Here is a 15,109-nt window from a genome sequence, read left to right as displayed (position 1 = left end):
CTGGATACAGACGCCCCAGGCAGGAATCGAACTTGCGATCCTGGGTTCCAAAGGCACAGTAGAAACCTTCCAGATTAACACCAGACAGCATTCGCAAGCTGAACTCGACTGCAGGAGTAAAGCTTCCATTCGCCTTCAATATTATTTGAGGTTTAAGCAGGTATACAGAAATAAGCCACATTGCAGTTACTTCTATGGAACAGAATCTTCTTTTCAACAATATTTTATCATGGGAAATTACGTTTTGACTTTTGTTTGTTTGCATAAAATAAAAATATTCAATTTTTCCTTCATTTCAGATACTTTTCGTCAACATCGAAGGTCTTCAATCACAATGAATGACAGTGACTTTGTGGAGGCACAGGATGTGCCAAGAGATGAGAGTCTGGCCAAGGTGGAGATCGCGCTGCTCACGTGTGGACGAAAGGTGCAAAGGCATAGAAAAATCTCCGTTTTCAAAAATACCCGGGTACGTGTGGACGTAGCCTTAGGGGCATTTCTGAATGAATTGAAACTAAAGACAAAGTCAACCATAAAAAAGACGAATACAGCGTTTACAGCACAAGGGAATATACAAGATTTTCACTCAACTTATGAAGGTGATGAGAGGCGAGGCTTAACTTATTAAATTTAAATTTGCCATTATCATTATTACTTATGCTAAAAACAAAATAAAGATGTTTTGCTAAGAGAACTTGAGTAGGCTATATATCAAGTCTCTTTTGGAAATAAAATTTTGTAATTCGCCATACCTCATTACTTGTGCAGAAAAAAATAAGAAAATTAAACAAATTTCTAGAAGTATGTGTATTTCTGATAATACTTCTTTACAGATTTTCAAGTAAGTGCAAGCTCAGCTTTTCAAACTAATGTGGGCATCTTTAGAAGAGGTCTGGTGAACTGTTTCTTCAAACTTTTGGTAATCCCAGAAAGGTTTTATATGCACCCAAGCTGCATCCTTTACCTACAGGAATGAAAAGAAAAAGATGTCAATGTGTAAACTGGTCATGTATCATTATCCTTCCTTATAACAGCATCCCAGTCATGAACATTCCTGTATAAGAATGATCTCTTATACAATCATCTGCTGTGGTGCAGCAGATTTTGATTGTGAGAATCACTTGATTCATTTTATGGTCTGCCATCAAAAATTAGATTCACAATAGAACATAAAATTTTTCTATTGTGAGCATTAAATTGTGAAGACTTTGAGTATCTCATCATCTACTTAATATCATCAAAAGATTCAGGGAATCTAGAGAAATTTCTGTGCACAATGGACACAGCTGAAAAAAAAAATCGAATACCCAGATGATGTACTTTTCAGGGAAGGCCTCACCTATTTTAGATAATGCTAAACCATATACTTGATCTACTACAACACCATGGCACCACAGTAGAACATTTAATACATTATGAAACGGAAAATATGAGAAAGAAGACCCAGAATTGCTGTGAAGCTAAAATCCTGTATCAGACAAGGTTAGGACAATATTCCTCCCCCAAACGTTCAACAGCTGGTCTCCTCTGTTCCCAGATGTTTACAGGCTGTTGTAAGGGAGAGGAGCTGACCGTACACATTGGTAAACACAGCCCTGTGTCGACTTTTTTGGGATGTGTTGCTGTCATCAAATTCAAAATAAGCAAATATTTATCTTAAACTGGTAGATTTTTCACAGTTTAAACATTTGATATGTTTTCCATGTTCTGTTGTGAGTCAAATATGAGTTTATGGGATTTGCAAATCACTGCATTCTGTCTTTATTTACATTTTACACAGTGTCCCAACTTTTTTGGAACTCGGGACGTCAGTATCACATTAGATAATCCAGCAACACGTGCATGAAAGTTGCAATAAGCAGATTATTGTATGTGTTATATTTTGCTTCAGTCAGTACTAACATGTTGGACTCTTCTCCACAAGCCAGTAGCAGAAGCCCGTCCTAGCGCGCTCATTGAACACATTCCTGTACTGGGACATGTTTCGAGGTGAAACACTGGTTTTTTTTAATGTGCCTAAAGGGAAAAAACATAAACAAAATAAAGATTCAGCAGTGAGACCAATACCTAAATTAAGAGTTCATCACCAACTCTGATGTGACACCTGCTATATGCTCACTAGAGGGAGGGAAGAGAATCATTACCTGCACCTTCGTCCTGAGTCAGGGGAGGTAACGGGCTGCCGGTGGTGCGGTCTAGAGCAGAATTACTTCCATGAGACGGAGCCACTTAAATAAATTATAAAATCAAACACAAATTAGAAATTAGAGACATTTTTCTTGAAAAGGCCAGTTTCTTTTACTTGATTATTCTCACAAACCTGATTCTTTTAACAAGGATGGTGGAAGTGACGCAAAATAAACTGGTACCTATGTGGGAATAACCATGACACCAACTCACAGTAATTTATGATGTAGTAATCTGTCTGCGGCTCTGCAGGTAGGCAGGATTTCTTGTCGTTTTACTCTTACCATTGTTTTCATTTTGCTCCAGTGATCTGTCTGCAGGTGTGGGAAGACAACTGGGTGACTCCTCGGCCAAAATGTTTTGCTGGCGGAGAAAATGAAAAGGATGATGAACTCTGGATCCAAGATCTAATTATTTACAGTTGTGAGAGACGCAGAGAAAAGCTGAGGTCTTACAGCTCTCGCCTGAAACGACCTGAGTGCTGTTTTTTTTCCTTTTCCCCCGCCTGCATGCTCCTGATACACGGCACCCAGCTCAACTCGTTTCACACACACACACACACAACAATGTGTTGTGTTACTTTGTCACTTAGCAACATGTCTGGCAACAGTGCCCCTGCTGAGCAAACAGAAGCACGTTATGATTTCAGGTTGTGATCTGTTCCTGAAAGAGGGCATCCACATGTAGGCTGTGAGTGAGATGCTACAGAAGTGCCAACAGCATGAGGTTATTCGGGTATATTACACGTGAAGTCTGAGCAGTGTCATTGCTATTATGATACAATTTTCAAGTATTAATTTAAAAAAAAGCCATATCATAAATTAATATAAAATATAAATGGATACATTTTTGTATTATTAACCAGAAGAGCAACAAATTAGAGACACTAATACATGTAACTCAGTGATATCCTGGTCGTTCCTTTATTTACTTGTTATCCTCACAGAAAGGGAAGCGGGCATGTATGACTGCACACAGAGGAGGTTACGTTGTTCGAGATGTCCTTGAGATGCTCATTGGATGTTTAATTGTTTTGTTTTTGATACAGCATACAGGATTGCATAAATTGCTTTTACACCTGTGTACCCATTTACGCTGTTACCTGTATTAATTATACCAACTTGTTAGAATTCATCTATTCTTGTTTTAAAATGTAAAGAAATGCATTAATTATCTTGGCATTAATTTACACACAGCTCTATTTAAGGTCCCACCACAGCACAACACCTTGATTGTTTTCTTTTTAAGCCATTCTTTTGTAGATTTGCTGCTGAGCCTGGGATTGTTGTCCTGTTGAATGAACCAGTTTGAGCAAAGCTTTACCTGTTGCACAAACAGCCTCACTGGATTCTGTTTTGGTATACAAAAGTGTTCCTGGTCTGTTCAATGACTGCAAGGTACCCAGGTTGTGTGGCTGGACAGTTGGCGTCTGTGTTTGGTTTTCTGGAAATGTGGCACTGTGCATCTCCTCTTTGCTCTCATCTGTCTAAAGGATATTGCTGCAGAAATCTTGTGGTTTGTTTAACTTTGCAAAGTTGATTTTTCTGAGCATTGCACATGTTTTTCAAAGGACTGCATAGACTCTTGTGAAAATGTGCTTTTCGAGGCAGTAAGTTAGGCACAGCTGACTACACTCAGCTAATTGCAGAGATGTGTAGAGGAGAGGATGGTCTGTATGGCATTGGTCTTTGTAATGTTTTAGTAGAGGACACTTCTTTTGACCACGTTGTAATTTTTGCAGCTTTTCTGTTACTGCTGAATCCAATGGCTTATCTCAGCACAGCAAGATCTGTATCTTCAACAGCAATGTGAAAGCAGTGCTTCTGTATGGGTCCGAGACGTGGCGGGTGACCAAGACCACTACCAGTAAGATACAGATTTTCATCAACAAATGCTTGAGACACATCCTCAACAGCAGATGGCCTGAGAAGATCTCAAACACAGACCTCTGGAAGAGAACCAGCCAGAACCCGGTCGGTCAAGACATCAAGAAGAGAAAATGGGGCTGGATAGGCCACACACTTCGAAAACCACTCGACAACGTCGCAAAGCAAGCACTGGACTGGAACCTACAAGGCAAAAAAGGAAAGTGGGGAGACCCAAACAGACTTGGAGAAGATCTGTCGAGAGCGAAGTGAAGGCCGTCGGAATGACGTGGTCCCAGCTAAAGAGAGCAGCCCAGAACAGAGTCCGTTGGAGTGGTGTTGTTGCGGACCTATGCTCCCCCAGGAGTCAACAGGAAAATTGAATCCAATGGCTTAGCGGTCACCCTGAAATCTTCTTTTTCTTACAACTATTACTTCCTCACATCCCCTGGACATCCTGTGAAACATAACTGTTATACATTTGCTTTATTTAGAGACAGCACCAACAACTAAAACAGCAATGTAAACTGAAGAGTGTTCCAAGGTATCAAGGCGTCCATCCATTAATAAAACTTGTATATATTTTATTCATTATACAAATAAAACTCTTTTACATACAGCAGCAATGTGTCATCAGGAAAATTATTACAAAGAAGACAGAAAAGAAGACAAAAACAAGAGGATAAGCTCCTCGGTCACAGTATTTTCCCCACATTGGAAATCATCTGCGAGTTAACCTTTATGACAGTCTCACCTGTTCCTAATAACCCAATATTTCTGACAGATTACAGCTACAACAATAGAATACAACACAGCATCCATTTTTGAAGGGAATTGTGCAGGTATGGCAAGATAACCTCATATCAAGCATTACTAATAAGAATATGAACAACACAGATCTCTGAATTCTAATGTGGCTACATACAGAAGATGGATTTATATTACATATAACTCTTACTAAAAAAGGAAAAAACACATTTTCTTCTGTTCAACAACTGTGACAAACAAACAGAAGATCAAACTGAAACTGATTTCCAAAAAATGTGTTTATAGCCACTGTGAAGTAAGTCCTGTGTTTCATCTTTAAAGTTCTTTACGTTCTCAGAAAGTGCAAGAACATCTGTCCTTATGTGATAAATATCCATTCTGCCTTAATCATCACTCCTCCTGCCCTTGTGTGTTCTCTTTCAGATGTTGGGCTACTCGCTGGTTTATGCGTTGGAGATCTTTCAAAACACTCGGGCGATCTTCGAGCTCCTCGTGGAGGGACCACGCTATTTCCAAGCTCCTGTAGTTGTTTGGTCGCACAAGACGCCGAGTAACCTGAAGAGCTCGATCCTTGAGACTGTAAACTGTGTAAACAAACGCTTGTTAACAGTGTGGGATTTTTTGTCAACTCACAAATCCAAATATAGATCAGTTTGTCTCTAAATTTACCAAAACTTCTTATGCCAAAAGTGAATCAAACAATACTAACATCAGAGTTTCTTAATTAAAACATTACAACATCTGTCACACTATTTTGTGTGGTTTCCCCTGAAAATTGCTGATGAAAAAAAGAAAAACAACTGGTAAAATTTCTATAATATCCAGAGAAACTATTACGTATTTTTTCATGAAATTATCCTGTATGATTTGATCAATATGTCAATCACTCTGTATACTCTGAAACTAGCTTAATACACACTTACTACTAAATCATAATTGCATGGCACAGAGACTTCAGGTAATATAACTGATGTTTTACCTGGTAAACTGATATTGGCATATGTCACATTTCCACCCCCTGCTGGCTTAGGAAGAAACAGCTCTTTGCTGTTGACCTTGAGAGGGTCATCGGTCTCTGCATCTCTGAACATCCACGGGTGACCTGGAAAAGATACAAGCGGAAACACTGTTTAAGAGTTAAAGCCTGAGGCCTGTACTACGAACAGTTAACCCTGGGTTAACTGCACACTGGGGTGGTGGTTAAATTCCTGTCAGGGTATATCGCCATGATAACTTGCGTTGTCCTTTTGTTGTACCTTTTCGAGATTAGGGATCAACAGGTACAAAATCGCAGCCTAACGCTCACCATAAAATAGCGTAACCCAGAATGGTCCTAAGACCCCACCTACTGTACCAGAGCCACACCACTGTGCCTGCCTCTCTCTCCACATAGCGCTGTCGCCTCCGGTGAGAATCCTGACACCCTTCCCACACCCATCACTTTCATTGCAGACCAGGTTCAGATGCAAATGAGGAGACTCCACTCAGGCAAGTCTGCTGGACCAGACGGAGTGAGTCCCCGCATCCTCAAGGCCTGTGCCCCCCAGCTTTGTGGAGTCTTCCATAAGCTGTTCATGCTGAGTCTGGGTCTGCAGAGGGTCCCAGTGCTGTGGAAGACATCATGCCTCGTCCCTGCACCAAAGACGCCACGCCCCAGTGGCCCCCAGGACTACAGGCCTGTGGCATTGACCTCCCACATCATGAAGACTCTGGAAAGGCTCATCCTGGACCAGCTCCGACCCATTGTCAGACCACATCTGGACCCCCTTCAGTTCGCTTACCAGCCCCGTCTCCGAACTGAGGACGCCATCATCTATCTGCTTAATCGTGTCTACACCCATCTCGACCAGCCAGCGAGCACTGCGAGGGTCATGTTTTTTTACTTTTCCAGTGCTTCCAACACCATCAGGCCGACCCTCCTGGGAGATAAGCTGACAGCGATATAGGTGGATGCTTCTCTGGTGTCCTGGATTGTTGATTACCTGACCTCAGCAGAGATGATGAGACAGAGTACCGGGCTGTGGTCGACTCCTTTGTCCCGTGGTGTGAGCAGAATCATCTTCAGCTCAACGTGGCAAAGACCAAGAAACTGATCGTGGACTTCAGGAAGACCAGGAAACACTTGACCCCTGTTTCAATCCAGGGGGTCAATGTTGACATTGTGAATTACTATAAATACCTCAGAGTATACATAGACAATAAACTGGACTGGGCTAAAAACACCACAGCACTTTACAGGAAGGGCCAGAGTCGCCTCTATTTTCTTAAGGCGACTGAGGTCCTTCAACATCCGCCGGACAACACTCAGGATTTTCTACGAGTCTGTTGTGGCCAGTGCAATCCTCTATGCCGTTGCATGCTGGGGGAGCAGGCTGAGGGTCGCCTCATGCTAACAGGCTTATAAACTGATCCGTAAGGCCAGTAGTGTTGTGGGGATGGAGCTGGACTCCGTTAAGGTGGTGTCGGAGAGGTGGATGTTGTCCAAAATAAAGACAATGTTGGATAATACTTCCCACCCACTCCATTACATGCTGGTCAGTCACAGGAGCCCGTTCAGTGAGAGGCTGAGAGTACCAAAGCACCACTGAACGACACAGGAAATCAGTTTTTCAGCACTATATACATATGAACAGTATAAAGAGAAAATATATATAATATGTACAAATATACAAGAGTAATGCTTTAAAGGTGATACTATTTCATGATTTTCGTGATACAATTCTAGGTTCAGTTTCCAAGACATGGCTTATTATTTTTATTATTATTATCATTATTATGAATCTCGGAATTAAAAGACAGACAAAATACTAAAACATATTATTTAAACAAAGAGACAATCATTAAAATTACACAAAAAACCTCCAGTCAATCAGTCAGTCAGTACAAGGTTCAAGACAGAATTAAGCACAAATATCAATAGGAGCTGGCAACACAGATGATAATCAAAACAACTGAAAGCTCACTTCCAGTCTGTAAAGACATCATATGTAACAGACCTGCATAAAAACAGGTCTATATATATATGTGTGTGTGTGTTTGTAGTAAACCTAATCCTAGACATCCATCGTTTTCCTTTAGTCTGGGCTGGGTTCTTCTCTGAGAAAGCTGCGTTCAGGTGATACCAGCATTCCGAGAAAACTGCTTTTTTACACAAAACAAAGCTTTAAATCTCTAGAAATACCTGAGTAAGCACCCTTGCTACAATAAAGCTACAAAGAGCCACTTGTTAGCTAATCGCTTTATGCACTGGTAACGTGCAAGCAGCCGTCTTACCGACGTAAGTGTGCATCCTCCGTCCAGTCCCTGGTTGTATGTCATTGTAAGGATGCGGTTCTCCCTGGTAATTTATCCACAAAGGCCGTACGACACGGGGACTATGGTTATAAAACAGCACTTTAACTGGTATCTGACTGTTCAGGGAACGAACCAGAGGAAGAGTCTCCTCTCCTTCTTGAGGCATTGGAGCTAAATAATGCTAAACTGTTATCGCAGCGAGAGTCGCGTTCTGTAGCTAACGCTAGCAAGTAGCTCCCTAAATGTTTACAATCGTCCGCGACGGCAGCTACTCGAAATTATAAAAATCGTATCAGTTAATCTGTCTAGTCGCTTACTTATCTTATAAAACAGAAAAAGTTTAAAACACTTTTAAACGCCACAGCGAGAAAACTACTTCTCAACTAGTTTGTTTACAGTCACTTTTCCGGTTGAAAGTGTGGAACGTTGAACTGTTCTGATCTGTGATTGGTCGTGACATGCAGTGGCTCGCTACAAGAGATGCGTTCAGGACGCGGTGTACGTGGTGCAGAAGCAGCAACAAGAAAATAAATTTCAAATGAAATCACAACAAGAAAACTGTCAGACTCTCACCCACCTCCACCTAGAAAATAAATAAAAGCAATATATATATATATATATATATATATATATATATATATATATATATATATATATATATATATATATATATATATATATATATATATATAATTGCTTTATATATATATAATTGCTTTATATATATATGTGTGTGTGTGTGTGTGTGTGTGTGTGTGTGTGTGTGTGTGTGTGTGTGTGTGTGTGTGTGTGTGTGGTTAGAACTCTATATTTTACGTTCTAACCACTTTTACTAGACCAGATCTGTTAAGACTATGCATGCGAACCAAAGTTTCAGGTTATACAATAATAAATAAAAAGATATAATAACAGATTCTTTAATTGGTCTATTTATATTTGATAATACAAATGCATATAGGCCTAAAGTATTTACAATTGCTGAGTAAAGGATCTGTGGAGAAGAGATAAATCGGTCAAAATCAAGTAGGCTAAATAGTACTATATATACTATCCTATACTATTATACTTGATATTAAATATCAAAAAATCATTTTTAACATATTGAAAGTAAAAATGCAATAAAAATCACATGATATCTCTTCTTTAGCCTAAACAACAGTCCGCCAGCACTAATCTCCCATATGCTTTATACTTAATTATCAGGATTAACCCATGGCTTTTTTTATGTGTAAGAAATGCTAATCAGATTCAATGAATATGAGCTCCACCCAGTTTCATTCTGACATAAAATACTGAGGCACAGTAGAAACCTTCCAGATTAACACCAGACAGCATTCGCAAGCTGAACTCGACTGCAGGAGTAAAGCTTCCATTCGCCTTCAATATTATTTGAGGTTTAAGCAGGTATACAGAAATAAGCCACATTGCAGTTACTTCTATGGAACAGAATCTTCTTTTCAACAATATTTTATCATGGGAAATTACGTTTTGACTTTTGTTTGTTTGCATAAAATGAAAATATTCAATTTTTCCTTCATTTCAGATACTTTTCGTCAACATCGAAGGTCTTCAATCACAATGAATGACAGTGACTTTGTGGAGGCACAGGATGTGCCAAGAGATGAGAGCCTGGCCAAGGTGGAGATCGCGCTGCTCAGTGTCGTCTTCGTGAGCGCCGCCGTCCTCAACACCAGCCTGCTGCTCGTCCTGTGGAAACAGCGCAAACAGATGTCCAGAATGCGCGTCTTCGTGTTCCACCTGTGCCTGGCGGACCTGGTGGTCACTTTCTTCCAGGTGTGTCCGCAGCTTTTGTGGGACATCACAGACAGGTTCGTCGGACCGGACTTGGTGTGCCGACTTGTGAAATATTTGCAAGTTCTCGGCATGTTTTCATCGACCTACATGATCGTGGTGATGACAGTTGACAGGTACCAGGCTATCTGCAACCCGATGGTAAAGTTTCAGCGGACACGCACGAGACTAAATGTCCCCGTGTGCGTTGCGTGGGGGATTTCTCTGCTGGGCAGCTTGCCTCAGGTCTTCATTTTCTCACAGGTGGAGGTTACACCGGGTGTGTTTGATTGCTGGGCTACATTTATCCAGCCATGGGGGCTGCAGACTTACATCACCTGGACCACGCTGGTCATTTTTGTTTTACCCGTTATCACAGTTGTTGTTTGCCAAGTCCGCATCTGCCGAGTCATCCAGATCAACATCTACCAAAAGACTCAGCAGAAAGGAACGGTGGGTTTGCCATCCAGAGCCAGCGGTGTGGCTGGCATGTCGAAGGCTAGAGTGAAAACACTGAAGATGACGGTGGTCATAGTACTCGCTTATATTGTCTGCTGGGCTCCGTTTTTCACTGTCCAGCTGTGGTCCGCGTGGGACAAGCAGGCGCCTAAAGAAAGTAAGTATTGCGTATATTTGCTGTGTGATCGTCATAATCAATGTAGTTCATTTGGTCTTTTACGTTTTCTAATTACACAGAACCTGAGCATATTTACGCACAAACACAAATTACTAATCTCTAGGTGGCAGATGAGATTGCTTGGCAGACACGTGACACTTTGCCCTCCTCTTTTAATTCCAGCTGCTACTTTCACCATCCTGATGTTGCTTGCCAGCCTGAACAGCTGCGCGAATCCCTGCATTTACCTTTTGTTCAGCGGTCAGGTTCCCAAGAGGCTGGTGTCGCTCCTGTGCAGGAGGCATTCAGGCGGAAAGGACTCAGTGCACGAGGAAGCGACGCTGGTCAGCACTTTGTATCTAAGCTTAAAAAATCCCCCCGAGTCCAAGTGAAGGTAGCGCATTACTAAAAATGGGAAACTCCTGCAGGGCAAACCGTGCAAAGTCTGCGCGCCTGGATATGCTGCCTCTCTGAATTTTAGCAACCGTTTCAAAGGGTGAAGGCAACGCATGCTGTATGTTATTTGGCACATAAAAAGATATAGTGTGTAGTAAAAAGCAGCCAACAAAGGCGAGAGAGTGAGAACAACATGCTGTTGGATAACAGCATCTGGAGAGACTAAACAACTGGTGTGGATCATCAAGCTGTTTGGATAAATCTTTTTACTTTGAGAAATAAAATGTTCATCCCATTTAGTGGTACCTGAATGAGCCAGTCTTTTCAGCCAGATTGGATTCAGCTGTATAGTGTTTTGCATACTGCCATATATAGAAACATTCCTTGAGTTGATTTCACCAATCTAAAGTAAATAAAATCTATTCATAGCTTTCCAAACGAAAGAATAAAAGCAAGCATATGTGTTTCACTGATGTAACAGAGAGGAAATAGAGGCACACTTTATGTTGGAACAAACTGTATTTAAAGATTGTGAAATATGTTTGTCAGCCCTTTAAATGTTTCTATGGTGAAAACCTACTCACTGTTCACAAAATCACACACCAGGTGCTTGTATTTTGTAAAATACTGTTCATGCCATGAACAACTTTGTTTATTTATGGAATAAAATGTTGTCACAAATGTGTTGCACTGCTGTTGTATAACACATGAGGTAGCCTTTGTAATCCTAAACATTTACAAATGATACAGATCGTATTTATGGCACTAATATTTAGATATAAGTCCATGCGGTCCCACCTAATGTTAATGTGTTTTAAAACAAGGATTGAATTGTCTACATTGTCAACATATCTTTCCACAAATATTACAGCTGGAAGAATGTAATCAAAAGACAAACAGACAGATGGACAACCCTACGCTATGTCATGCAACATCTGCAGGTCATCAGAGTGAAAAACCTTTTTTGAAAGAGCAGCACGCCAAAGAGAGACATAGAATGAGAAAAATATGAAGCTCGGAATGTGGCCAGTTCATTGTCCAAGTCAGTCAGTAATTTTGATCAGGACTTCAGGTCAAACTAGAAAATTAGTCATCAGCAACAACAATTAGTTTCAGTGATTGAAGGCATATCCAACGTGTGCTACCTATATGACAGTGGAAAAAAGAGCATTGGTACTGAGCTGAAAAGTTTTGTTGGTTGCTTTGTAACTATGGGAGCTGCAATGGTCTAAATTTCATTTGAGGATCTTAAAATAACTGAACACTTTGACCTTCACAGCAGTGCTTCAGGTTTCACTGGAGTCCACAGGGACCTGCAGTAACGTAATTTTATTTTCCCTCCTAAATGTGTTTTTTGGGATATTATAAAGAAAGAGGCATCACAGCAGACACTAACTGGTGGCAGTTACTCGTGCACATATATGCTCACCTGAGCACTGAGGCAATCCGACAGCTTACGTTGGGAGTCTATCCAATTTTCTCTGGTAAATTTTTATGTGCTAACTTGTACCTCTGCATAAATTTACAACAGAAAGTATTTTATTTATATATCGAAAAACATACAATATAGGCATAATGCTTCAACACACTGGTTTTCTTTCAATATTATCACCAATGTTTCAACACAACCCAGAAATGATTTCCTCTTCTGTCCTCCTGTGTTTGTCTGGTATCTGATGCCAGAGTAAACAGTTCTGTCTGGTAGCAGGCTGAAATTTAATATCAGCTCATTAAGCCATTTTAGCATCTCCGACGAGGGTCGGAGTGCCAACGAAAACCGTGAGGAAGGAGCACTTCCGCCTGCTGTTGTGGTTGTGATTCGCCCATCTTGCCTGCCTGGATGAGGTGCGGCAGCTGGAATCAGAAAGATCAAACACCATGGCTAAAGTGAGCATAGAAACGAGACACAAGGTGGTGAGCCTGCACCAGCAAGGTCTCTCACAGGTAGAAATCTCGCGGCAGACAGGTGTTTCCAGATGTGCTGTTCAAGCTCTTCTGCAGAAGCACAAAGAAACGGGTACGGTTGAAGATCAGAAACGCAGCGGCCGACCGAGGAAGCTGAGTAAAGCGGACGAAAGACTCATTAAGATGACTTTGCAGCGAAATAGGAAGATCTCCAGTAGCGCCATCACCTCAGAGCTGGCGGTGACCAGCGGCACTCTGGTGCACCCGTCCACTGTGCGGAGGAGTCTGGCCAGGAGCGGTCTAAATGGGAGGAGAGGGAGCAAAAAGCAGGTCCGGATGTGTGAAACGAGCGAAGACAAGACACTCTCAGGTGAACAGAAACAGCAGAACTGGGATGACAATAAATGGGAGCAGGAGGTCTGGACTGAAGATTCAGAAGCTGAGATTTCTGACTCTAACACAGAGGCTGGAGAGCCACAGGACTGTGAGGAGACAGATTAGGCGACATGTGAAGCACGCTGGAGCTTCCTGATAGGTTTGGGATTGCATGTCTGCAAAATCAGGATCACATTATCCTGAGACAAGCATGTCAACAATCTCAGAGTTATATATTTATATAGATCAGTTCATGTTAAACTTAAAGCGCAAAACTATCATACATGTTCAGCTGCCGTGTGTTTGTATTCGTTTCAAAGAAAAATTATTATCTGAAATATATTTTTACACTTCAGTAGAAAGTGCAATAAATATGAGATGTTTGAGAAGTTGTTAAGTTCTCCTTGTTCTGCCTATTTAAAAAGTTTATTTTTATTTTAAAGAGGCAGGCATTCACCAGGTCACATAGACATATTTTTTTGTGAAAATTGGTGGACATCCATTTAATCCATGTTGCATGTTATCCTGTAAAAATGATTAACCTTTCCCCCCGTGGACCCTTTTATATTTGCTGCACCAATTCAGTTTCCCCAGGGATAGCAGTAATGTGCAGTCTGATCTTGAAATTGGTGGGTTTAACCTGATTAAAGGCCTTAACAAGATATGTATTTCACCATCACCTTCAGTTATTTGACACTCTTGTCTCGGTAAAAATACAAAGCTCAGTAAAGGCAGAAAGACAGACCATGTGTGAGACTGCAGGATATAGAAGAGAAGACAGCAGCTCATGTGCTTCGTTGTTTTCTGTGCTCCTCTCACACTTTTTAAATGCGCTGATTAGAAAAAAGCAAAACAAAATGGGAGCAGGATCTAAAAATGTAAGTGTCACTGTATGATTTTTAGAATTTTTGAGTTGTTTTGCAGCATGTGCTAAAATTGAAACCGGGACAATAAATGCAAGCATCCAAAAATCTACCAATTAAACCCTAAATTTAGAATCACACTGTTCATGGTGAGTTCACCTGGTGCTGCAGCACCCCTGAATATGTCTGGACACTTGTAGACAGCAATTTAATGTTTTATTGCAGGTACAGTTCAGGCTCGCTGTGAAACAAGCAGTCCATTCAGACTGCACAGGCACTCCATCTCAACCAGTATGGTTTGCTGTGTCTCCCTGCACAGTCTCAAGACCGGGGTAGACACAGGAAGACGTTTTTAGTCAGTCAGTTTTTACAACCCATGTAGTAGGCTCTCACTGGAATTAATGAATGCCACTCAGAAGTAACTATTGTTTTAGACAAAGAGCAGTTTGTTAGTTAAAATTTAACCATAGTATTATTTCAGGATGTAAACTTTGATAATAACTTTTGATTTTGAATAATTGTGGATAAGCCAAACATGATAGGAAGATTTCATTTTACTTTGAGTCCATATTATTGTTTCATATTAAATTAGTATTTTCACACCTGTTTGGTTTCTGCATACTTTTTCTTTATTACACTGCAACAGCACACATCTTAGACTCTGGCATCCAGGAGTAATGGAGGCTCTCCTTCTAGCTGTGGAGTCAAACAGTTTTCATATCATGTCTATGAGTGCATAGTACTATGCAGCCAGAGAGTCCTGTTTAGTTTAACTTGTGACATAACTGAAATAAATATTTGAAATATAATAAATTACTTCACCTGCACAAGAGACACGAGGAAGAAATGGAAATATGGAAAATGTTTTATGTCTAAATGATGGAAGTTGGGACAGAATCAGTATTAAAGCAGATTCAGCACTAAGAGAAAATCTAATAACCAATCTTAGTGAGACATCTAGAAATATCTTATTAGAGCTGTGTAACAGAGACTGGGAGGCTCTGTTAGCAGTGGTAGTAACAATGTGAAAACCAGGGAAAGATGAGAGA

The 15,109-nt window shown here is 40.8% G+C and overlaps 3 protein-coding genes across 3 annotated transcripts; 1 reads left to right on the top strand and 2 right to left on the bottom strand.

Annotated features, from left to right (window-relative positions):
- Positions 1-540: 540 nt before the first annotated feature.
- Positions 541-3,697, bottom strand: LOC143418614 (uncharacterized). Its single transcript, XM_076883991.1, has 7 exons — positions 3,511-3,697; positions 2,643-2,805; positions 2,472-2,550; positions 2,321-2,369; positions 2,145-2,228; positions 1,903-2,016; positions 541-964 (listed from the first exon to the last, which is right to left on the bottom strand). The coding sequence occupies exons 2-7, from the start codon at positions 2,696-2,698 to the stop codon at positions 909-911; spliced, it is 438 nt and encodes a 145-aa protein (XP_076740106.1). The 5' UTR covers positions 2,699-2,805; positions 3,511-3,697; the 3' UTR covers positions 541-908.
- Positions 3,698-4,611: 914 nt separating this feature from the next.
- On the bottom strand, positions 4,612-8,561 carry LOC101468402 (von Hippel-Lindau disease tumor suppressor). Its single transcript, XM_024802458.2, has 3 exons — positions 8,094-8,561; positions 5,800-5,922; positions 4,612-5,404 (listed from the first exon to the last, which is right to left on the bottom strand). Exons 1-3 carry the CDS (start codon positions 8,278-8,280, stop codon positions 5,211-5,213), a joined length of 504 nt encoding a protein of 167 aa, XP_024658226.2. The 5' UTR covers positions 8,281-8,561; the 3' UTR covers positions 4,612-5,210.
- Positions 8,562-9,273: 712 nt separating this feature from the next.
- LOC101474372 (vasopressin V2 receptor) lies at positions 9,274-11,587 on the top strand. Its single transcript, XM_004544887.3, has 3 exons — positions 9,274-9,518; positions 9,658-10,521; positions 10,705-11,587. Exons 2-3 carry the CDS (start codon positions 9,693-9,695, stop codon positions 10,911-10,913), a joined length of 1,038 nt encoding a protein of 345 aa, XP_004544944.1. The 5' UTR covers positions 9,274-9,518; positions 9,658-9,692; the 3' UTR covers positions 10,914-11,587.
- The last annotated feature ends 3,522 nt before the right edge of the window (positions 11,588-15,109 follow it).

This window comes from Maylandia zebra, linkage group LG5 (assembly GCF_041146795.1).
Source record: "Maylandia zebra isolate NMK-2024a linkage group LG5, Mzebra_GT3a, whole genome shotgun sequence".
Lineage (NCBI taxonomy): Eukaryota > Metazoa > Chordata > Actinopteri > Cichliformes > Cichlidae > Maylandia > Maylandia zebra.
The sequence above is the reverse complement of the archived record's forward strand: the minus strand, read 5'-3'. Positions and strand labels throughout refer to the sequence as shown.